The following is a 26314-nucleotide window of genomic DNA, read 5'->3' on the forward strand; positions in this document are numbered from 1 at the left end:
ACTGTGGCTACCTTTTCCCTTAGAAGCAAAACGGTGCGTTCTTTGCTCAGCGCGCGTGACAGATACATCGCCATGTTCGGGGCCAGCCTCCTACAGTTGAAGCAGAAGATTACGTTACCTTTTGTTCTCTATTGCCGCAAGAGTATAACGGGCATTCTACTCTCTCTCTGAAGGGGAGAGGGAAAAGCACATCTCACTCTCTCCTTGGTGACGGAGTGAACGATGCATTTCACTCCACTTGACATTATGAGAGAGTAAAACAACGCTTTGAAGAGTAAATCAGCCGCTTCACTCCTGCGATACCCTCTCTAGGTTTTAGAGTGCAGTTGAAAAATAGCGAATGTTTGAGCAGATGTTCGGAGTACTCAGCTTCAGCTCTGCGCCTCTGGATAAAGCCGTCCACACTAATAACCCAGGGTGCAAAAATCAGTCGGCTTGGCTTCATTGAATTGCGGAAGGGAGAGTGGGGTGGGGGAAGGGAGTTCTCTCTTCAATGATCGCTGCATGAGGATGGCGACTGCTGTAGTTTATTCTTGAGTAGTCACACGTCGATGATCGCGGAGCCGCACAATAGGGCCACTCAACACATGGGTGCTTTGCAAATGATTCTCGGGATACAAAGTGGAAGGGGGGGGGCAATGTTGCCAGATCATTATATATTTTTAATATCGCCTATAGAGTGAAGCCTACACAGAAACCCTAAATGAGTCAATATTACCTGGATTATCAGAGAAGTAATAGTTCGCCACAGCCATAAATTTAGTATACTGATTCTGGAGGAAGATCAAATAAAAAAGATGTGTACTTCGCCACAAGTTTGTGGAATCTTATCTCCAATGTAGTGCTGATTTCAAAATTCCTTCCAAATGAGCACGCCTTGCGATTTCATCAGCTTCAATTGATCAATTTCAGCGTGAAACCAAAGGTAATTATTTAAAAAGCATTTACTAAAATTTTGACAGTTGGCAAAGTAAACAGTGTTGGTGAAGTATACATTGCCACTCACTGCAAATACTGCCTGCCTAATCGGATAATCTAGCTTAGAAATTGAAATTGTTCTACCTGCCGCAGGTAATTCGAAAAGTAGATCAAAGCGCGACAAAAACAAATAATGTGGTGTACGCGCCTGTATTCACATTAAGGCGAGGCTTAACAGAATCTTGTTGGTAGAAAAAAAATTAAAGATCTCGAATTTAAGGTGTCAAAACCACGACCAGATTATTAGGCATGGTGTAGTGCCGGACACCTGAATAATTTTCACCGCCCTGCGGGTTTCTAAGGCGTACGTAAATCTACATACACGAGCACTTTTCCATACCACGCCTATCGAAAGTGATGACGCCGCGGCCGGGGTTGAACTCATGACCTCTAGTTCAGCAGAGGAATGTAATTTCCACTGTGCTACCGTGGCGGGTAATCCGGCTGGGGGAAATCCATTGAGTCGCCCACTGCGCTGTTTCTTAGAGCACATAGCACATGTGTAGCTTTGTAGTATGTGACACTGAAACGAATTATTTGCCACGTTTCAGGCTTGTACCTTTGTCGAGCACACTGTCTCGCCCTGGTTTGTTGGACACGCTGTTATGTGTCCTCTTTACATCACTCTTTACATGGTGAAGCCATGCCTAGCTGCATGGCTTCACCAAAGTTTTGGGAGAACAGCAATTGAGCGTTTTGGACAGCAACTCCCCATTAACATAAGAACCTTTATACAAAAATAGCAGCGGGTCTGCGATCAAAACTACAACGTGTTATAGGAATGCGATAACAGCGTCACTTCTCTTGCGAGGGCGAGTAATGTGGCTTTGTCATCGCTCTGTGCGATATTTTGGCCCAGAGACGTACAATGTTCTATTCATAAAGTGGGTGAGGCAAAGAAGAAAGGAAAGCGTAAAAACGGATAAATTAGAGTGTCGCGCTCTGAGTCCCTAATACAGAGAAAAACTGTGATTATTAAGATAAATAAAAACAAATACTGTAAAAAGTATCCCAACCAGCATATTGCGAACGACTGCATTGATATTTATAAGTTATTTTATACTTATTTTCGCTATGCCGTAACGAAGCCCGCCTCGAGAAAAAAAAGTTAGAACCCGCAACAAATAAAGTAACGCAATAGAGCAAACATTTTAATTGATATGGAGAAAGACAAAATGGTGACAGAAATGCGAGAAAGCCAGGCATATATAAGAGTCGCAATACACCCTCATGAAAGGCGAGAATGTTACTATGAATGCATTTACTGCCCTCTTTTGGTGCACAATGTAAATTGCAAACGCATTTTTTTTCCTGTTTGTGTGCACGGCTCGTAGGTGGACGCCCAGTTGGACACATCGTGCACATTCGGAGAACTGCTCGACGCCAGCCGACGAGTGGCTGCCGGTCTGCGTAGGCTCGGGCTGCGCGCAGGCGACGTGGTCGCATTCCATGGCCCAAACAGTCTCGAGCTGGTATTCGCCATGTGCGGGACGTTTTTCGCCGGTGGCATTGGATTGCTCAGCAAGGGCAGCCTTACCAGTGGTTTGTATCCCCGTTGTGCTGCAATGGTGCAGTGCGTGTGTGTGTTGCTTATTTTTTGTTTGTGGTTGTAGTGTTCTGTCTTTCTACTCCGAATACCTCTTTCTTTAAAACAAAGAAAGTCTACGAAATTTACCATAATTACGTCAGCAAAGAATACAAAAACCAAAGCAAGCCATTCACTTCATTTTGTTGGTTACCCCCCGTGTTTTTCCAAATTCATGGCACATGTCCTTTATTGGAAGGTCGAACGCAATTGCCTAAATGTCTTGTTCCGTGAATGTACATCTCCAAACGTTAATTTAAACCAACGTAACTGCCATCGAATTATTTGTCAATTTTAGTTCATCGCGTCAGTGGCACCGCCAAGTGCTGCCCGCGGCGCAACCCCTCTATGACGTGTAGTGGGGTCGCTTAAAATGAAACGCCGCTATTGGCCGCGGGGTAGAGTGGAATCGCCGCCTCACTTGACTTTAGCTGAACCACGCGTTATGCAGACGGCGCGTCCTGTCGTCTGCAAATCATGTGCACTACTTGTTTACATGTGAGCGTACGGCTGACTATTGCCTATAAAGACAGCTTATGCCGTGGCTGTAGCGCCGTCTAAATGCTGGTATGCATTTAGAATGCAGAAGCATTTGACCTTGCACTAATAATAATATCATTGACTGCACGTGTAGCGTTATTCACCCTTTTTATTGTTAAAATGAACTTCTTTACGTACGTGTGTTCCACAAAGGATATTTTATTGAACATATGTCGATGATGTACAGATTGGATTTAGATCGTGTCCCATCGCAGTCCAGTTTGAGCTGAACTAAGTCTCAGCATGGCAAATCAGAACGGCTTCAAACGGAATCCGCAGAAAAGCTGCTGTGGGCCTCGTCCTAGAGCTTGGTATCCAGCTTAGTGATCAGCGCTTTAAACAGGCAGCACAAATTTCTTTGTGTCATACTTGACTTTAAACTGAAATTCATTTCACATCTAAAGTATCTGAGAGCGAAATGTTTGAAAACAACGAACATTCTTCAAATTCTGGCGCACAAGACATGGGGCAGTCACAGGGGTTGCTTAATGAACCAGTACAGAAGCGTCATACGGTCACATCTGGACTATGGTTCAGCGGTGTATCAAACTGCCGCTCCAAATGCATTCAGAATTTTGGATCCCGTTCAGTATTTGCGTATTCGCCTGACCATAGGCGAATACGGTTCACTCGACGAATTTGATATGTAGAAACAGAACCAGACTACAGGTCAATAGGCGTTTGATACAGCTCTGTAGGTAGACAACCACATCTTAGGCACATTATGACGTCTACGAAGTTGATAGTTTTCGTTGCGCCCTTGCGTCTAATACATATTAAGTGTTTGAGGAACCCAAAAATACAAGGGAAGGTATCACAGTGCTTCTACCTAGCAATAAACACCGTAATCCATTATTATGTAAGGTGTGTTTTGTGGACTATGCATATTATTTTTAAAGAAAGGCTGTGAGCATAGTGATCGTGACGTTTATCGCCGATGAGTTTATAAGATGGGTGGACATAATTTGCCTATACAATACGTGAGCATCACAAAAGTAAATAATAAAAATGCAGTAAATATATTTTATTGGAACCTTTAGCGTAGTCGTCTATATGGAAATTTTGGAGGCCGTCACATTTTAACGCGCACACCCTCGTTGTTAAAATTCTTGAAAACAGCACCTAACTCAACATATTTAACAAATTTCAATGCTCCATCCAGACGATATCGAAACCAAGCGCGCCTCGTCGACAAGTCAGACAGAAACGCCCCATGGTGAACTGCATGGCGAAATCTAGGAAAGTTGTTGATTGGATGACATTAGAGGATGTGATTTGGCCACGACGTCCACAGACTACCGATCACAGGAAAGGTGGTGTCACTAGGTGTAAAATGACATTGATTTTATATGTACATAAATAGAATCTACATAAATACTACATAATAGTACATAAATAGCACATAAATAGAATGTACATAAATAGGGATGCAACGGTGGCGTAGAGGTAGAACACCCGCTTCGCGTGCAAGAGATCCGTGGTTCGAATCGCGGTGCCGGCAATTTTCCACCGGATTCAAAAAAAAAATCTGCGTGTTGATAAAATTGCATAAACAGGCCTGGAGAGTGGCCTGATCCCGGTGACCAGAACCGGTAACGCACTCCCTCACCAGAGCAGGACTGGCCACCCTGCTGCAGTACTTGGCCACAACCTCCTATATGAACAACACAATCAAGCCCGGGCCCTCAGTCCCCAGCAGCTGCGAAGCAACTGACCACGGCGGCGGTCAGACCTGCGACGCTGCAGAGGACTTAGCACCCTCCGCTAAGCACCCTCCCTCCCTCCCTCCCTTAGCACCCTCCGTCCGGAGCCAGTGATTCTTAGCACCCTCTGCAGCGGGCAGAGGGTGCTAAGAGGGTGCAGAGGGTGCTAAGAATCACTGGCTCCGGACGGGCCGCCATTGGAATATGAACCAGGCAACGTTCGCGGAACAGAATAATGTGAAGATAATGAATACCTTCTTCCGCAAGCGGGATAGCCGAAAGTGGACGTGGAGGGATGCGAAAGGCGAGACTAGAAATGAAATAGACCTCATACTCTGTGCTAACCCTGGCATCATACAAGATGTGGACGTGCTCGGCAAGGTGCGCTGCAGTGACCACAGGATGATAAGAACCCGAATTAGCCTAGACCTGAGAAGGGAACGGAAGAAACTGGTACATAAGAAGCCGATCGATGAGTTAGCGGTAAGAGGGAAAATAGAGGAAATCCAGATCAAGCTACAGAACAGGTATTCGGCTTTAACTCAGGAAGAGGACCTTAGTGTTGAAGCAATGAACGACGATCTTGTGGACATCATTAAGGAATGTGCAATGGAAGTCGGTGGTAACTCCGTTAGGCAGGATACCAGTAAACCATCGCAGGACACGAAAGATCTGATCAAGAAACGCCAATGTATGAAAGCCTCTAACCCTACAGCTAGAATAGAACTGGCAGAACTTTCGAAGTTAATCAACAAGTGTAAGCAGCTGACATAAGGAAGTATAATACGGATAGAATTGAACATGCTCTGAGGAACGGAGGAAGACTAAAAACAGTGAAGAAGAAACTAGCAATTGGCAAGAATCAGATGTATGCGTTAAGAGACAGAACCGGGAATATCATTACTAATATGGATGAGATAGTACAAGTGGCTGAGGAGTTCCATAGAGATTTATACAGTACTCGTATACAGTACCGTAGTCCTCCATAAAGAAAGCAACAAAATCCCAATAAAGAAAGGCGTCAGGCAGGGACATACGATCTCTCCAATGCTATTCACAGCGTGTTTACAGGAGGTATTCAGAGACCTGGATTAGGAAGAAATGGGGATAAAAGTTAATGGAGAATACCTTAGTCACTTGCGATTCGCTGACGATATTGCCTTGCTTAGTAACTCAGGGGACCAACTGCAATGCATGCTCACTGACCTGGAGAGGCAAAGCAGAAGAGTGGGTCTAAAAATTAATCTGCAGAAAACTAAAGTAATGTTTAACAGCCTCGGAACAGAACAGCAGTTTACAATAGGCAGCGAGGCACTGGAAGTCGTAAGGGAATACATCTACTTAGGGCAGGTAGTGGCTGCGGATCCGGATCATGAGACAGAAATAATCAGAAGAATAAGGATGGGCTGGGGTGCGTTTGGCAGGCATTCTCAGATTATGAACAGCAGGTTGCCATTATCCCTCAAGAGAAAAGTGTTTAAAAGCAGTGTCTTACCAGTACTCACCTACGGGGCAGAGACCTGGAGGCTTACGAAAAGGGTTCTACTCAAATTGAGGACGACGCAACGAGCTATGGAAAGAAGAATGATAGGTGTAACGTTAAGGGATAAGAAAAGAGCAGATTGGGTGAGGGAACAAACGCGAGTTAACGACATCTTAGTTGAAATCAAGAAAAAGAAATGGGCATGGGCAGGACATGTAATGAGGACGGAAGATAACCGATGGTCATTAAGGGTTACGGACTGGATTCCAAGGGAAGGGAAGCGCAGCTGGGGACGGTAGAAAGTTAGGTGGGCGGATGAGATTAAGAAGTTTGCAGGGACGGCATGGCCACAATTAGTACATGACCGGGGTTGTTGGAGAAATATTGGAGAGGCCTTTGTTCTGCAGTGGGCGTAACCAGGCTCATGATGATGATGAAATAGAATATAGAATATGTCCGTGACAGGGAAGATCATACAGCCGAAGGAAGTCTCAGACCTTCGAGACGTCGCTCCGATTGACTACAGGTGCCTGTCTACTCTTACATGCCTTGGACACACCTTCGCTTAGTTATGTAGTGAACTGAATCATGGAGGCACGGGATGAAATTCAGACCCATCCTATAGCGCAAGCATTTTAAAAGCGCGCCATCTAGAGAAGATGAAGGTAATTGCGATTTGCAAACCAATGTTTTCTCTACCGGTCCTATCACTTCAGTTCAGCCAGGTTCGGCCTTCGTCGGTGTGACAAGAATAGGAACAATTACTCTCACAAATAAATTGTCAACATCGCATTATTTTCTTCTCCATATTACTCACGTGTAATATTTTTCTTGGAGCAATAAATGCTGCGTGGAACAGCTGCCTTACGTCCCCTTAACGAGGCTATGCTACCGTGTACCCGCATTAACATTTTACCGGGGCAGATATTGGCTTGTAGTACAATATTTTCTATTACCTGAGAGGATTTCAGCATTTTCAGGCATTCGAGCGTCCGCCTTACACGAAACTAATAGGCGTGATCCCGTACAAAAAAAAATGTTGAGAAGGCATTGAAATATTGTTGGTCAATGTTGAGTTTTTTATTGAGGAATTATTGAGAGTATGTTGGAGAATTGTTGGGTTGAGTGTTGAGCACTTCTGAATATTGGCCACTGAAATCGAATTGAAACACCATTGGGTACCTCAATGTTGAATAATTGTTAATAATTGTTAGACGGCCCGTTGTGTTCGTTTTGTTGAATGGTTGTTGAGTCGCCATTGATTCTGCGGTGAATTAACGTTGTGGTAGTTCTGTTGACTTGTTGTTGAGTTAATATTGCCACAGCATTGAAAAGCATATTGTGGCACAGTTGAGATGCCATTGAAATTTCAGAAGTCGCCATTGAAATATGATTGACGTTTCGTTGGGCTAGTGTATTTTTATTCATATATTGAAATTGCTTCGCTGTTCACACTTGCATGCCCCGGTGCCTGCTCATAACTTGCCCAAACACAAACAAAATCAAAGGAGAGACTGATGAACTTGAAGTACCTTTATTTACACTAAAGATGTGTGCACGTGAAACATTATTACAGTACTTAAGGCACCACTACAGCGAACCTGGAGACACAGGCTGGTACCTACAGCACTCTAGCAGAGTAAATACATCTGAAAAAACCTATACATATGAATCCAATCAAAACGATCATTGTGCTCTTCACTTTCGACTTAAGTTTATGACTAGAAGGCAAAGCGACTGAAAAGGCAGGGCTTAAAGGGGTGGAGACATCAAAATTTTCGTTCATGCGTTTGTTGATTCAAACGTTGCGTCATGCTTCAGGGAGCACGATACACACAGTGGGATTCATATATATCAGATAAATAATTTAATAATCGCATTATTATACCGAGCGATTTCGGTTTCGGTTTCTGGGCTCCGGGGGATGCTATGACGTCACAGAGGAGGAAACGCAACATGGCTTGGTCACGTGGGCCACAAAAAATAGTGACGTAAAACTATGCTGCGTCGTCTGCTCGCGCATACGCGTGCTCTGCCAGCAGAGGTCAACTGGCGATTCGAAGTGCATGTCGCGATTATTATAATTATTGCGAAGAGCGACAACAACGGTAAGAAAATATTGCGGCTTGTGAGAGTTGGTGATTCATTCCGAAGCGCCGTTAGCGTTAGCTTCGAAGTGAACCGGAAAAGGCCTAGCCACGATATCGGCGGCGCCGAACGATCAGAGGCGGTGAAGCTGCCGTCGGTGCACAGAGTGACCACCCCTCGGACGCTGATTGGCCGCTTCGCCGTACGGCTGCCGCACAAATGGGTCCCGGGCCCGTGCTCTCTACGGCTAGGAAATCTCGCCGTTCGCAAGCAAAACCGCCGTCGCACGCGGGGGCCCCCGAACGGCAAACGGCGTGCGGCGAGTTTCCGTGCCGGTAACGTGGACGGGCCTTCACACTGAGAAAGGCCAAGCGAAGGACAGACCGCTCCGAGCTGCCGAACTATGCGACTATGCGAGGAGAGAAGCGGACAACACGAACGCCGCATATCCTGGTCCCTTTCGGAGTCGGCCGGCTACTGTTTTACACTCAAACGTGCAAAGGCCCGTCGGCACGGCAACTCGCCGCACGCAGTTTGCCGTTCGCGGGCCGCCGTGCGGCGTTCGTGTTGTCCACTTCTCTCCTCCTGTGTCCGTGTCTGCACGCCTTACCCCTTCTTTGCATTAAGAAAGGATTTCTATATGCCTGTAGCTCGGTCATAGTGGAGGCTATGCTCGGTCGCTCGGCTCAGCAGGCTCCGTAATCGGCATTTCATCGCTACTCATCATACGTCACGTTTTTGTGCTGGTGTGCTATGACGTCAATATTTTTGTTCCTCCTCTGTGACGTAGTAGCTGCCGCGCTAGCGATGGGTCTCGACTACGAGAAGGAGTTTTTAATGACTTTTTGGAGCTGAATTAAAATTATTTTGAAATGTTTGCAGCGTCCGATACCTCGTTCGGGGTGTCCTTGCATACCGAAGCAGCCTACAACATGCTTTTTATAGCCTCAAAATTTGGTGTCCCAACCCCTTTAAGCTTACTCTTGTAACAACCAACTTTGAACACATGAACACTTGGAGCTGCTTGCATGTGAATACACAAAAGACATCTGATATGTTACATTAAAATGTTGCGCGCCCTAACACATCACAGGAAGAGCTACGGCTGACTGTGAGAAGGCAAAATAACCAACTTGAAAGAAATGACTTCACGTAAATATATACAACCTTTAGCACACGTCTTTCACCGTTATTAAAATTTAATGAAGTACCAAAGTAGACTTGCCTGAGCTTTGTCTTCGAGATATATATATTTTCATGTTGCCCAATTATTTTATAAAATAACATCACTCAACTTAGCTATTATTTGACGAGCCATCATTTAGAAAGTTGTGGGGCATGATGAACACCTGAATCGTGTTTCGGACAAGCCAGGATTGCTTTCTTCAGAAATAAACTTGTAAAGCTTTTGTTTAATGAAAGCAGCTTATCTCCCTGGCACAAGTCAAGAACAAACAGTACACCATTTGATTATGTTAATTTGGGGTACAGAGGAGTTCGTTAGTGGCATTTCCTCAATTTAGTGAGCTCATTTCCAGGTAATATTTCTGAACTTGCACAAAGCTAATTAAAACACTTTTTGGGGCTTTTTTTCCTATACCCAGCAACTAAGTGCTACCTCAGTCAATAACGAGATAAGGAAAGGCTAATACCTTGAACGATAAGAGAAAAAATAATTATTTAGCACAGAAAATTGGTAGTAACACATGGCTAACACAATTCCAAACAGCCAAATAAATGGTCACCTGCACTTTCAGTATCAAGCACCCCAGAAATAGTCTTACAGTATGAGAAAAGGTTCCAATGACTCAACAGCCCGATTGCTGAGACAGTGAAAAACGCAAATAAATCATATACGAAACAGCAATTACCTCAATTTCGCAGATAAAATGTTATTAAAATAGCACCAGAATTTTGCTGCAAAAAATACATAAAGGTTGCATAAAAATTGGGACAAAGCAGGAACTGAAACACAGAGGGAGCTACAGCGCACCCATGTTGAAAAAGATTACAAGGAAAATGATATATATGCATATTTAAGTTTAGAATTTTCGCTCCAACATATAGAAAAAGAACACATGCACTTAGAGCATAAAAAGGTTCATGTGCCTGGAGAATGCAGCGCAGTACAAAGAAGCGTCATGAGAACCGAAAAGTAGATCTTACTACGAATGCTTGCAACCTACAATCAGGCATGTGCCATGTCATGCCTTGAATGGATGAAATTCATAAATCTTACACACAAAGGAAGTTACCATCACTCTTATTGGCTTCCTCAGGGGACTCCTTGAAATTGAACTAGAAAAATGTACTCAGTGTCAAAAACAAAGAGAAGATAAGACGCTATAGCGTTCTTCCTGAAATAAACAGCGCAAATAACTTCATGTATCAATTCTATGGACACTTCGCCAATTCGGTGTACAGGGTGGTCCTTTTTGAAAGGGAACACGCGAGCGCGTGGCCCGCGCTCTGCGGAAGCTGCTTAGAGCGCTAACAAGTGGCAGCAAGGAGAAGCACGTCTGCCTGTGGCGTCATCTGTTGGTGGCCAGAATAACTAGGCATGGCCAATAAACAAGCGCCTTCTAGAATTAGCTTGAACCCCCCCCCCCCCCTCCTCGTATGACTGTTGCGCGAGGAGCGGGGCCTGCAGAGCAACGCCTGCTGCTATCAAACTGCGTTGGATACGCAAGTGCACTGGAAAGGGGGAAAGGTCAATATACGCCCGGTAGTTATTAGGTACTCCTGGCGTACCTACATTAATGCGTAAGCATTCTAGGGCTTCTTCCCTCAGAACTTTGTCCATCCGTCCGTCCGCCCAGTTTTTCTGTTTGTACCGCGTGACACGATGCACTGCATGCATAGATATACATGAGGTCCTACGGAGGTGTATATGAGAAGGTCTTATAACTATGCATGTCTAATGAGATTTATTACCTTAACTATATATAGTGAATACTGAGAGGTATAAGTGTAAGTAAGGTTAATAAAGACATGAAATTAGTTACGATAATTTTATTTAAGTGTAACGGCGATTAATAGAGGGTAATTAGGTATACTGAGGCTAATTAAAATCATTTTATGTTCAATTATTGGAGTAATCAAAAGTTACTAAGGTTAGACCAACGGAGCCTAATACAGAATCAAGGGCACCTTGAAATTAGTTTGACCTAATTAGGCAATCTTAATTATAAATTACATGCATAAACGTCATCGTCACAATTTTAACTAAGGTTAATTAATTAAGCAAACGTCGTCATTACCAAAAATGGCTAAGCCTGAACAATAAATAAGATAACTGCTTATTTACCTAAGCTTACGTTTCACTTGAGTGCACTTTTCTAAACCGCACCGATTCAGATGACGTTTATTCATGCTATGGCGGGAGGGGGCGGCCAGGGCTCCGTACTGCAAAAATGCATGCAGAAACTCTACTGGAGTTGTCAAAGTGTGCATAAGCCTACCCCCAAATTTAACTCCGGCCACCCCCAAATTTTAACTCGGCCCACTACCAAATTTCAGTTGGCCCATGGTCAAATTTCAAGTTGGCCCACCTCCAAATTTCTCCAAACTTCAAATTTGTCCTCCCCCAAAATTTCAAGTTGATTCACTACCAAAATTTTAAGTTGGTCCACCCCCAAAATTTCAAGTTGGTTCACTCCCAAAATTTTAAGTTGGTCCACCCCAAAAATTTCAAGTTGGTCCACCCCAAAAATTTCAAGTTGGCCTACCCCAAAATTTCAAGTTGGCCCACCCCCGAAATCTCAAGCTGGCCCAGCCCCAAAATTTTAAGCCGGCTCACCGAGAAATTCATGTGGGCCCAACCCCAAATTTCAAGTTGGCCTCCCTAAAATTTCAAGTTGGCCCACCCCCAAATTTCAACTTGGCCCACACTCAAATTTCAACTTGGCCCACTAGCAAATTTTAAGTTGGCCCACCCCCAAATTTCAAGTTGGCCCACCATCACATTGCCACTTGACCCACTACTAAGTTTAAAGTTGGACCATCCTCAAAGTTCAGTTGGCCCACCCCCAAATTTCAAGTTGGCCCACCCTCACATTGCCACTTGACCCACTAATAAATTTAAAGTTGGACCATCCTCAAATTTCAACTTGGCCCACTAACAAAGTTCAATTGGCCCACCCCCAAAGTTCAAGTTGGTCCACCCCTAAATTTAAGTTGACCCACTCCCAAATTTTTGTTTGCCTACACCCAAATATCACTTTGGCCCACCCCTACTGTAGGCTTCCCCATGGATTTTTTGTGGACCCTATGTATGTGTATTGTTATTCTCTAATCAATCTTCTTTTCAACTATTCGTCATTGCTGATAAAGCTACAGTCATCTACATTTACACCATTACAATGATTAAATGTCGTAACTTCGCAAATTACGCATTTTCGTGCAGATACAAGGCATTACACTTTTCGCGTGGCGGACAGATCATGCTGCGGCACTCGCCGAAGAATGCTTACGCATTAAAATACGCTGGGAGTGTCTATTGACTAGCGGGCATATGTTGGGTCCTTCCACGTTTCCAGTGTGCTAGCATACCTAGTGCGGTGTGCTAGCGGCAGACGCTGCGTTGCAGGCCCCGCGTGTTGCGCATCCACCTGGCGTGGGAAGCAGTCCACAGCCGCTTGCCGCCAGTAGATGGCGCTACAAGCGGAAGTGATTCCCTTTGCTGCCTGTTGCTGGCGCTCTAAGCAGCCTCCGCAGAGCACAGGCCACGCGCTCGCGTGTTCCCTTTCATAACGGACCACCCTGTACATTTATATTTCACAAACACCCAAACAGAGACGAGAAGGATGAATTAAGGTAGGAACACACATGAACGCTGACTCAAGTAGAAGTTTATTCATGAAGACGAAGATTTTAAACACACTGGCCAACCTCACAAAGAAAAAGCCATGGATGCGCAGCATACACAGCCCGGCACAACAAAAAAGGACCCAAATACGTCCTGTAGAATAAACATGTGCGTCAAGAACTAACAAAAACATGAAAACTGAAAGGTTTCTCCTGTAAGCGATAGTAACGAGAAGTACTGTAGCAACTCTTTCCCACCAAGGGTCACATAAATCTTGCTTACGAATATTTCTTCGTGTTCAATAAATAATGCTTCCATAAGTCCTTTTGTGTTCTGGTCTTTGTGATGAAACAATCGTTCTTTCTGCTCTATACCGCAACACCAGAGGAGTTCCAGAAGCAATATTTATTGATCACAAACGAAACAATTGCGTAACCAAGTTATCTGTTGCCCTTAGTGAGAAAAAGTTGTTCTCAAAAGAGTATTTCCCGTTGGGTAGTATCACTTATCGGACAAATCTTTCGCTTTTTCAATAGATTTGACCGATAGTTCTCGTTTTTCACGCACGTTTATTCTACATAACATGGCTTTTTCATATTTTTTTTTTGTCGCACGTGGCTGTTTCTGCCACGCACGCACGGATTTTTACCTTTGCCAAGTTGACCAGTGTGTTTAATACCTTTGTCATCAAAAGCAAACGTTTAGTAGAGCTTGCGCTCATGTGTGCTCCTACCTATTTCGTCGTCCGCCTCTGTTCGTGCTGCTGTTTACAGTACCCACGTATCACTTGGTTAGGCTGGTAAACATTCTCACAAACAAAAGTAAATGCCTCCCCTCAAAATGTAGCCCATCCTTTACTATTAAACGCCAGAGCAAATTGAAAGTAAGCCTTCACAGCGTCCATGCAGCAGCTAGTACACCACGGAGTAACGCAAAAAATAGTTGAAAATCCCACTTGATGGAGATTGGCAACAGAGATGCGAGCTTGCTAGTGAATCAGCCACATATCAACGGGTGTCTCTTGCACGACGCCAATGTGCTTTTGGCGTAGAACACTTTAGCATCTGGGAATTTACTGCATACGTAACCTGTGAGAAGGGAATCTGGTCAGCAAATGAGACTGCGCGGATTAAGAATCAGCCACACACTGCACATAACTACGCACGAAATAGAAGTACACACTATACTGGCAAGTAAAAATTTGCGACTCTTTACGAGTGCCGTCGAGAAAAGGAAGGAATGGGTTGCTACGGTAAATGTTAGCTAAAACACGCACAGCGATGTTTCACAGTGGGGAAAATATTCCCGGCTCTCTCGCAGAACCAAAGACCACGCGACAGTGCATAGCCCATACCAAACAGATATCGAATCTTTGGGTAGAAGTCCAGTAGAAGGGATGACCTAAACATACGCCGAGAGCGATGCGAGCGTGAGCGTGCCTGTACGAGTGAGAACATGTACCGCATCTTTGAAGCTAGCCGCGCTCCGGCGTGGCTCCGATCATCCCGCGCGATTTGTGTGCAGAACCTCGCGTACACGCCCTTGCGTTGCGCGGTAGCGTCCGCGCAGTGAGCTAGCTTCATGCACGCGTCATTCTTCACCGCGCAAACGGTGCTCGAGTGCGACGCTTAGCTCGAGGCGACAACGCGCCGATTGGCGCTCCTTTCGCTTCTGGAAACTACGCATATTCGGATCGGTCCAACTCAAAGAGGCAGCAGAGAACGGTGGCATGTTTCGGTTATCGCTTATTAAAATTGTACAGTACGCCTTCAACGGCAAACCGCCGGGGTAGATAAAGATGCTTACTGCGGTAGTTTTGGCGGTGATAGACGATAAGGTGAGCCCGTCGGCGGCTGTGTTCTTTGACCACGTCACCACAGCTCTGTTCATTTGTGCTGTGTATCCGTGTACAGTCACGGCGCGGAAGCTGTGACTAATCGGTTGGCCGTTCTCCGAAAATCCCAGAGAGGCGAAATATATTTCGCGGTGCGCCGCATCATTAGCCGCAACCTAAATCGAGGCGCGCTTAACCGCTACGGCAAAAAAGGTGATCACACTAACCGTATGGTATACCATGAGCCACTACAGAAAAAAAAATTCACATGTTCCACGTGCCAAACCAACGATCTGATTATGAAGCACGTCGTAGTTGGGGACTCCGTATTAATTTTGACTTCCTGGAAATTTTTACGTGCATACAATGCACAATGCCCGAGCGTTTTTGCATTCCGCTCCTTTGGAATACGGCCGCTGCAGGGATCGTATCCACGACCTCGATCCCCAAATTGCCACGGAGGCCGCCATAGTTACGAAATGCGTAAGCGTGAAGTGCAACACTGCCTGCCGGTACGAGTGGGATACAAGCGTAGCACAGCTGCACACCTGCTGCATGATTATTTGTCGCGGTTCTCCTAAACTCGTAGTGCCTGCCTAAATACCTTGAAAGGCAGCGCGCCTCTCACGTATCGGAAAGCGATAACAAGCGCTTAGACGGCATACATGAGCCGCCATGAAAAATGACGTGGCCACTGTACAAAATTATCACTGCGCAGAGAAGCCGATCCTTATGTTCCAATTGTGTTCTCTCATACAAATGAAGGAAACGTTATTAGACATGAACAAATGAAGCAGTGCAATTTTACGCACATGGGGCGCCACTGCCTCTTCGCCTACCATTGTTTCAAACGAAGTGACGGCGGCAGCGAGAGTTAGTATCGCGCGCATTTGCTCCGGGGCATGCGGTTTGCTTCAAGAAAGTGAACGGTGTGCTTAACATGTCACGCTCGTCAATGTCAAAATAGAAAAGAAGGCTACGTGCCCAAGAAAACGAGATTACTTACCTATCTTCAGAAGTGCGGCTGCGACTGTTTCGGGGTGCCTTCTCTCCAACAGGCATCATGGCCTCTGCCGCGCAACTCATCAAAACCGTCAGGCTCGCACATCAGTAGAAGACTAGTTGTTGGGTGAGCCAACCACTTCACCGGATAAACGTCCCACTTATCGTCGTTAAAGCATTTCCCTAAAATGTGCGTCATGATGTCCGAAAAGAAAATACTTTCATCAAGAAGCACGAGGCGTGAACCACCGCACAACTGCCAAGGTAGATATACCTGGTAGCGAAGCTTTCATAGGAGCCCATACGTTCAAAACATGGCGGTCCATCGCCGGTTCATGGGGCTTAGCGCCATCTGTATGTGGTGGGAACACTTCCGGCGGAAGAAAAAATAACGTGACGCCATGTCCGTTAAAAGCAGAAGTGACGTCATTTTCTTTTCGAAGGCGCGAAATTTTTGTTGTTCTTCCTTTGGAGCTATTTATTCAAATGCCCCGCCATTCGACTTGATGGGCGTTTCGAGCTTTCAGCGTGGAAAGCGATGCAGGAAAAGGCCAGCCGTACGGTTGCCGAAATCGCATCCCTGCGCAGAACATACTTTCTTTGGAGGCCGACGACAGCTTTAGGTGTAGAGTGATGATCCTATTGTCGGATGCCAAGTCCGTCGGCCAGCGCAGTCGCACGAAAACAACTACACAATTATCTGGCGGTCGTAACTCACTACTTTTGACTGAACAGATTAAGAAGCAATGAAGCTACCCACGTCACCAAATTCAGACAAACTTCGACAAGCAAGAAAGCACAAATTGTGAGGGGGGCGTATTTCAACAGGTGATACGAGTGCGCCTTTCTGCCCATTTCAAGACGTGCATTGCACTGCGAGTGATAGTGGCGTCAACGCCCCCTCTAGCGATGGTCGCTGAAAAGTAATGCATTTATTGTTAATAATAAAATTAAACGTATTTACTTAACTCATCACGAATATATAAAATTGACTAGGAATTTTATTTTCGTTGAATGAATCTAACTGTGTCTCGTTTGAATTAGAAAACGCGTTTTTCTTTCCCAATGTTTGTTCCCTCCAAACATAGTCGCGCTTCGATCGCTGCACCCATAACCCCCCATGCTGATGTCGGTGACAATCTGTACTGAACCGCTTTTCGCCCGAAGCTTCGCGACCTATTTGAATCGACCTTGCAACTGCAACCGAATAACTGAGTCGGAAAGCCGTTCACAGCTTCACATGGCTTCACTATCGTATTCAGTTAGAAAAACCTTTCAAACACAAAATAACAGCACTTAAGAACCACTAATTAATAAGCAATAATTTTTCATAAACTAACCTTCATAAATTATTAAGAACTACCTAATTTATAGCGTAAACAATAAATACTACGACCAAAAAATGCGACTACGAAACTAGCGGTAACCATGCGTACTGTTGCAAAAGTGTGCGCAAAACGCAGCTCGGTTGCGCCCGTTTGCGCGCACACATACACACCCGAACGCTACTTTAACGGTTGTCGCGCCACCTAGAAATAAAAATTACTACTAGTTTTGCTATTTTTACAAAAATAAAGCTTCTAAAATAGTTTGTAGCGTTTTTGCAGATGACAAGGTGACTAGTAAGGTACAATAAGAGTCCGTTACCTGTATTTCTTTCATTTACCTTTGGTGTTCTTAACTGAACATACGAGACCTGCAGGCTTGGGAGAGGACGAGCGTTCGGCGAGGCTCAAATAAATCACGTGCTGCTTGCAAGGCGAACGGGAGCAGCCGCAGATACAGCGATTAGCTGTGATACTGTTGCGGCTGTTGCTGAATCTGAAGCTCTTTGAAGTCAATGGTTATAGCGGCTGCGCGCTGCGATCTCAAAGCGCGTTCATTCTTTGATCTCTAGTACCGCGGACATTGGACAAAAACTATATTTGCTTTACGGACAGAGGGTACGTCGCAGGAAATTCGAAGACCTCACCCGTGTATGTTTGTAGCGTGTGCGCGCTTGCATCCTACGGTTCCCACAGTGCGTCCGATGCTCGAAGGTAGCGTCGTCGCCTGTCGGCACCTGTCTTATCGCCGGCCGCGCTGGCGCTGTGTCTACTTTTGGGGAACTCCACATGCGCGTAGTCACCGTGTTGGCAAGTGAGTTTCGCATTCTTCTGCTCCCCGAAACATGCTCATTTCGGATCGTACCAATGGTTAAGTCATCTAGTGTATGTTAAAACGACGATGGCATTTGTACACCGGCGAAGAAATAAATCGCTATGAACTTGGGCGGTCATGAATCTAGCCTAACGTTGCAGTTTTCACGTAGCGAAAATGGCTACGAAAGTGGGGCGGTCCCCGAGATAGGCGCTTCAAAGCGCGAGCTGTAGCGACAGCACCAGGAAGTGGCACGCGGCGCACACGCCAAGCATTTCAGAGCTTACTGGCTTTCGAATGAGGAGTATGCGCGCGCTCGTGGCCTATTGGTTAGAGTACCGGGCTCGACGGCCGACGTTCGATTCCACCCCATCGGTCACACATAATTTTCTATTAATGAAAGCTAGGCGAAAGAAGAACCTACCTGCCGTAAAGTGACAGGAATGAGGTTGGAACGCATCGGAAAACATGTTTGCAATGTCTTCATATGCGAGTCCTAATTATTGTATACTGGACTCAACTGCTGCACAACAAAAGAACAACTAAAAAAATCAACACAAATTACCCAATAAATTGTTTATTGAGAACACTCAACGGTAATATTGTTGTGCAAAAGTTGAGTGAACTCAATTGCTCTTGAAAATTTGTTGAAGTCAGTTGTTTTAACAATTCCCCAACAATATATCAATGGTTAATCAACGCTCATTTTTGTACGGGATATCAGTAGCTATTTTTTGTCAAGTGCGAACTTACACCAACTTCGGGCTTACCTTAGTGCCTCTTCAGCAATAAATCCGAAACAATTGGTCATGTTTGTTTTCATGCTGCAGATTTTAAAGTTAAGCACGAAGCATTTTACACACATCTACTTGTTTGATAAGTTGTTTTCATAAATATGCTCCTTTCTTAATATTTATCTTTGTTTGGGTGCCACCGCTTTTTGGTCAGTGACACAGAATGTTTCCTGTTTAATAAAAAGAAAAAAGAAACCTCGCCCTCCCCGTGCCTGCGAAAGCCGATGTCCAGCGAAGCCGTTGAAAACCACCCCTACTACGGCTGAGTGGGGAATGCAATACTTTACGGCTTTCGAGTAATGGTATAGTACTGCTATTTTAGCGCCATGGTAGGAATGCGAGTAGCGGTAATTTTTACAGCTCGCCGCCGCCCATAGTGGTGCTGTAACAACAGTTAAATCCGTTGTTGGTGTAGTCAATTTCTATACGAAATGCTAGGAACGTCACACCCCACGTCACAAGGTGGCGCGACCGCTGCAGCTTGCGCAACACTAATATTTACCAGGAAACGTATGCGGTGAGCGCTACGTGCTTTGCGTTGCTATAATGAGCGCCTTTTTATCAGTTATGGGGTTCGAATGCTTGTTTTGAGCTTCTTTATTGAAACGTCGGCAGTTCTGTATGTTGTACGCCTGATTCCGAAAGATGTATGCACTGGTTGCTTCACTTTGCTCAGTGCGCGTAGCCTCTGTGTTACGCGGGTATGAGCCATTGCATTTTTTTTGCTTGCTTACGTCGGTATGTGCCATTCATGATGAAAGTTTTCAACATGCTGGTCTATATGTTGTATGCGTGATTCCAAAGAGTGTAAGCATTGTTCGCTTCGCTTTGCTAAGTGTTTGTAACCTGTGGTTTACGGGGCTTTGAGCCATTGTATTTTTGGCTTGATTAAGGGAGGTATGAACCATTAATGATGATAGTTTTCGATCAATGGACGCGAAAGACTCCCGAGATCCTAGCCATATACAGTTTTGTTCCAAAACTAATAACTCCGTCTACTTGCTTGATATTATGGTACACGTTAACCTGACAGGGTTATAAGCCCCATGTCGCAGAAAATCTGGTGTCAGTGTCGGCATCGGCGGAGTTGCCTATGAGCGAAAATTCCCGAATATATTTAGGTATATCTATATGCCACGCCTTGCTATACGACAGGCGGTACATGCGGGTTATATTGCCACAACATTCTATCAATAATGTTTCTCACACCTTGTCTTACGTTCTTGATAAATTTATTCCTGGGAATTTGGAGGACAGCCTACAAATGAATGTCATGAAACAAAGCACGAAAAGCGCATGCGTATTATGTTAAACCTTCTCAGAATTAAGTATTACAAGTGTGAAACAATAACAGAAACCTGAAAATTAGGTATTTTTTTTTCGAGCGGCTGTGTGCTACCTTCGGGATCGGCTCAAGCAAGAGGTCACGTTTTTACCAGAAAGCTCGCCTTCGTGCATAGCGTTCGCCGCCAGCGTTTCCCGGTAAACATTATTGTTACATAAGCTGCAGTTGCCGGGAAGCGTGAGAAAGAGTCGAGGATCTTACAATGCTATCGCGTTTCGCTCTTAAAGGCGAAGCTTCAGCGTTCTTAAGTTTTAATTTTCTTTTTTCTTTCTTGCGGTGTGTTCGTTTTGTGGTAATATTATTCGACTTGCGAAAGTCAGGCACGTAAATAAAGAATTTTGGTGGCTTACTACAGTGGGGGGGGGGGGGGGGTCGTGTTGAATTCGGACAAGACTAGCTTGATAGGAGCGAAACACTACTCTGATTTTTCTTTCGCTAACACGTGTGAGTCGCAAGGGCGTGCGCCTGAAAAAAAAAATGTAGGTGTAGTTTGATGGTCACGCGGTCTACGTAGTCGCTAGGGAGTTTACTTCCAAAAATCCAGGTGGATAATGTTTGTGGCTGAACTTCCCTGCAAAATATAACGCTTCAGTATCACGTAGATATTCTTACGGTCTCCTGTTTCATCGCAAGTTTGACGTCATGCACAGAGGAAGCATTACCGTTTTCAAAAATTTACTTTTATATCGTGGCTCCTAACAGCTTCTTTCCTGTGTTCTGCTTTTCAGGAGAGATTCATTTCCAACTGGTGGATGCAAAACCAAAATTTATTTTCTGCCAATCAGAAGAAGTTAGCGAAATGAGGCAAGCTTGCGAGGGTGTTGCGTCTGTAGAGGTAAGCTATTTTGCGCCCAGGTACTACCAGGTGGATGCCGGCACTTTGCTTTGGCTTGTAGGCACATGTTAAGTAATCACTTATGAGTGAGACGCATAGCTAAAGATGTAATTTAACAGTTTGTATCATCCTGTTGCGTTTGATGCAACCAGAGCTAGCTTCGCACGCAATGATTTTGTGCTTGTTCTAAGACTCAGTCACAAATGCGACGGAAAAATGTAATGACACGGAGCCTAGTTCGATACATCGTTACCATTCAATTTTGATTGAATTTATTTCCAGGTTGTACAAAAACTGAGGGTGACAAGAGAAAAGCAGTGTTGCAGCACTGCTTGGCAAGCCTCACCACCCCTTTAATCAGCAGCGAATGCGGAAAACTCTAATCAACTATATATTATTGTACCTTTGCGATGGGGAAACACATCAAAAAGAAACATTAACAATCTCCTTTTATTACAAAAGAAGGCCATTCGCCGCATCGCAAATGCTTCTTATGACTCGCACGCGACCGAGCTGTTTGCCACGCTGAACGTGCTTCCTCTGCAACAGATTTTCCAGTTTAATCTTATTATGAAATATAGGCACAGCTTGAAATTTAGCAATACATTTTTCCTAATGTGATGTGATCTCAGAAAACCTCAGACATGCGAATATAATATTAGGAACGGAGACCAGTGGATCATACCTTTCTCACACACAAACCATAGATTAAATAGGCCAGAGCACTGCATGCCCGTTTACTCAAGACACCTACATGGCCAAGAAATTGATTTGTGCAGCATTACTAAAAATGAGTTTAAGAGATTTCTTATTCTGAACATCAATTTATTACGCCCTGTTTTACATCTCAAATGTCGCACTTATTAAATTGTTATCTTTTGTTCAACTAATATTCCCAAATGTTTCACTCTAATACGCCAAATATATGTTTATTGAATAATTCCTTCAATACATTGTTTGTACGAATGCATTTAAGTTTAACATTGTTACCGTTTTGCTATGCACATATTTAATGTGTATGCGAAATAATTCTATCATGAATGTATTCTTTTGATATAGTGTCACTTGTAGGAAGGTATATCTCTACATTTTCATGTATATTGCTCACCTGTATTCATTATGATATTTGTATCACTTGTATAATTTGCATGTAATCATCTGTTCAAATACATGGACAAAAGCCCATCAAGCTACCTGGCTGTAGCTTTTTGTTCCTGTCCAAACATTTTTTCCACTGTTTTTGTAAGAGGAACGAATGTAAATCAAAGTTGATTGATTGGTTGATTGATTGATTGATTGATTGATAATCGATACATTTCCCGGCAAAAACATGTTATACATTCGGGCGAAAACAGGATTGCTTCACACAACGAGGTAAAAACAAATAAACGCAGAAATATGTGTTTTCAAGATAGCAGATCACACACAGAAGTACATGGTTTATGAGAAAAATGCTAAATTATACATCTACAATACGTGTATACAACTTCAAGGTGTTATACGGACAGGCATGGTTTTGCAGAGGCAGAGGAATTAACTAATTTGGGCAATGTGTAGCTTAGCATAGTGGTTTCCTCATTTTTTCTACACCGAGGCAATACAAAAGGGTCAGAGTTCCAAGTTAAATGATGGATTTGGTGAGCTGCAAGCGTGACAATGTTTGAAAAATAAAGAATAATTTTGGAAATGGTCGGTTCGTGTAAAAAACAGATCCCTTAAAGCTATAATTCGCAACGGTTGATAAATATGCGTTGTAGAAGCATCAAATCCTACGTCGGATAGTGCGCGCAGCATTTTTTTTTTTTGCGAAGCAAGCATTTACTCAACGTTTGACGCAGTGGTTCTGCACAAGACAAAAAACAACAGCACAATGAGGAATTTAAAAAATACGTATTACCAATTTAGTTTGCTTTGCAAAGGGAGAAGATAGCAGCTGCGAATGTGATTCCAACAATATGCGAAAGGCTACGAAGAACATTTGAAATGTGGACATCCCAGGGAGTTGGGGGCGTAAAAATTATGCCGCGGTATTTAAACTTATCGAAATACTTGACTGCAGTAGAATTTAAGTACACGGGCGCCGGGTGTTGCACGTGGTTGCCGTTTGGAATGAAAATCGTGGCTTTGATATTGCTATAGTTTATTGACAACGACTTCAGAGCCGCCCATTTGGCTATGGGCGACATCAAACACTGCCACGACATCCATCGCGATGTTAGTGTAGAGATATCAGAACATGCTTAAAAGAGTCGCATCGTCCGCGTAAATGATATATTTCAGCCAACTTGCTGTATCAGGAACGTGGTTTACGTGCATGTCGGAAAGGGGCGGGCCCTAAAATACTGACTTAGGGAACGTCCTTTGAAGTTCGAAGAGGACATAAAAAGAATTGGTTTATTTGGACGTACTGTGACCGGCACTTATTTGCCCGTTATGCCGCCGAGTGGCACAAACCCAGTACCCCAAGTCGGCGTCAAAGAGTTTCTCCTTCGAATGGCGGTACCAGCTCAGTCTCCCATTTACAGTGACCCATGCGGGCGTGAAAAGGAATGGGCAAAAGCGGCACGTATGTACACACTGCCACCTACTCAGTGACCTGAGTTGGTACGAGGGTTGATTTCGAAACATGTTCCCTCAGCACTGCATCCCAATGCGCTACCCACTAGACCACGGACAACCCAGTGGCCCAGGTATGAGGGGAAATGGGTTAAAAACATAGAAGCAAACGCAGCCAGCATTAAGTGCGAGAAGTACCCAAATATTGCTCACGCATTAAAATTCCCGTAGGACCCATTTCACGACGAATGTTGACATTAATTCGAATAGCATTAAAGCAACGTATCAACACACCGTACTGGCACCGCAGGCACACGAAGTGGTGATATCGCTGCTAACCACGATGCCCATGCCACGACGCGTTACATCGTGTTTAGCTCGCAGCACCCCAGTTGAAACTCAGTATTACTCCTGGTATGCTAGCTGCAAATTTGTTACCCTGGCTTTCCATGCAGCGGCCGCGCTCGATGTTGAGGTGCCCGCTCAGAATGGGGCGCTATCGCGTTAACATATTTAGGGCTACATACTCCTTGTGTCATCTTGGCACGTCCATTATGCGAGATTAGCTAAGAATGGGCACATACACCTAAGGACATGAACCCTGTGGCCCAAGTTGTGTGCTAGGCGAAATGGCAGTCAGCAATAAGTTGTCCTTTCGGACGCACAGCCAGTGGCACATGTTCTCTGCTCAGCAAGACAGCCGCCAGCTCATACTCAGTGGCCCGAGCTAATGGACAAATTGAATCACTGGGCGGAAGAGGGTTAGATAGAAACATACATAACGCAAGGTGGGTAAAGTTCCGCAAGAATAGCAATCGCTATAATAGGCGGTCAAGAAAGCATTGTTAAGAATAACGTTCAGCCCCTGAACGAAGGTTACAGGTTCAAGGGCTCCATTTTACAGAACCAATGCTGTCATGTTCTAGAACACTTTCGATTGAAGAAAAGAAATGACATGCGAAAACACAACTTGTTCAAAAATTAGATAGGGCAAGGCCAGAAATTAAAGGGAGAGTGCTTCTCACTTCATTGATGTACTAAAATTTTCACGATCTCCTTCTCAGAATACCCAAACCAAACGTTTGGTGGAACGTCAGTGAAAGCGCTAAACATCAATTGCAAAGTTTGATTTTCGACAAAATATGGTTGATTACGTCCGAGTGAGGTGCAGGTGAGAATACTAATAAAGGATAAATTTTCAACCCGATCAGGGTGAATAATTTTTCGGAACACGTTACTGCAGTTGCAAATCTGCTGGGTTAGGGGCTGAGGGCAATTTACTCAGGGTTCATATATAGAAACAAGTATTATGAAAAGAATACTTTGAGGATCTCGGAACCCGAGGCAGTGGGAATGGCCCCACCATGCAGCAATATAGAACGATATAATGGCGTAACCGTTATTTTGCTCTGAAATGTAATATTATTTTTATTGCTTGTGATTAATTATGTGTTGTTTGTAAGAGTTGTTCGGGCCCCTTTCCCCTACTATTACCACATGTTTACAACCTGCGGCGTAATTGACGCTGCTTGCAGATGTACTTGTGTTTTTTGATTTAGCTGCATATCTTTATTCAAATCTTAGGTATACAAAGTGACAAAACTGGAAGGCGCGGCAACAAAGAATCCGTATATCAGCGCGGTGTCTTTTACCAACAATTGAACAGAAGTTTTGCGTGATTTTGCTCAAGGAACTGTGACGCTGAGATGTGCTGTCTAAACGTATTCACATGTTTCTATTGGAAGGGGTTGGACCACTCTTCGCTTCATTTTTGCTTTCAAAGATAATTTAATACATGACGAGCCATCTCCGCCAAGTTGACGATGACGATGTTGGCCTCCGCATGCTGCCCGCGTTCGAGCCAGGTGGCACGCGTTAGAGATCCAGGCATATCGGTAACATCGCTTGCCACAAAAGTGTGGTGGTTTCTTCTATTACGACTTCATAAAAGATGCGGGACGCAATTCGCCTCACGCCTTCTCCCAAATAAAACTACTAAGTTGTGAGAACCAGCGCCTATATTTCACCTAGCCTGCCCGGCTACAGCATCATTGTATTGCACTTAGTATACTGATTACTATTTCGAGCTTGTATGTTAAAGAACACAATATGAAATGAGTATAAAAATCACCGCCCAAGCACTTCGAACAGACGGTTAACCAGCGAAGCTGAAGCGTGCAGCCCCGGTTTTAATACTGGGTTAATCCCGACGGTTCATTAAACGACGGCTTGGTAACCTGCCGCATCCTCGGTACTCAGTTGCTGCTTGCGCTCGGCTGCACGAGCCTTTTCTTGTGCCAGAGCTGTAGCGTCGGCACGGTGTACATATGATGCCTAGAATATTGGCTAATATGCCGTCCGCTCGTCGCGCCGTATTGAGCGGGCGGGACGCTTTTTTAATGAAAGCGCAGGTGGCGCTGCGAGCAGTCCTACTGCTACGTTCTTCGCTGTCGTCTGCTTGGCTGCCTGCGTCATGGCCTGCATGCACCGCGGCGGGTTGGCGCGGGCTGGTTTACAGAATCTTCTGCGTCCCTGGTTTTTCACGAAGTATCAGAATAATGGAAGGAAAGCAAAGAAAGGAAAGCTAGAACATTCGAAAATAAGAAGATGAGAATAATGGCATTT

General features: G+C 44.5%; 1 protein-coding gene across 1 annotated transcript in view; it reads left to right on the plus strand.

Annotated features, from left to right (window-relative positions):
- LOC135917569 (uncharacterized) overlaps positions 1-26314 on the plus strand; it is a 131700-nt gene that overhangs the window by 38795 nt on the left and 66591 nt on the right. Inside the window, exons 2-3 of the mRNA XM_065451123.2 lie at positions 2313-2520; positions 21027-21133. Of these exons, the coding sequence (XP_065307195.1) occupies positions 2313-2520; positions 21027-21133 (315 nt within the window). The remainder of the gene's footprint in view (positions 1-2312; positions 2521-21026; positions 21134-26314) is intronic.

The sequence above is a fragment of the Dermacentor albipictus genome, chromosome 5, assembly GCF_038994185.2.
Source record: "Dermacentor albipictus isolate Rhodes 1998 colony chromosome 5, USDA_Dalb.pri_finalv2, whole genome shotgun sequence".
NCBI lineage: Eukaryota > Metazoa > Arthropoda > Arachnida > Ixodida > Ixodidae > Dermacentor > Dermacentor albipictus.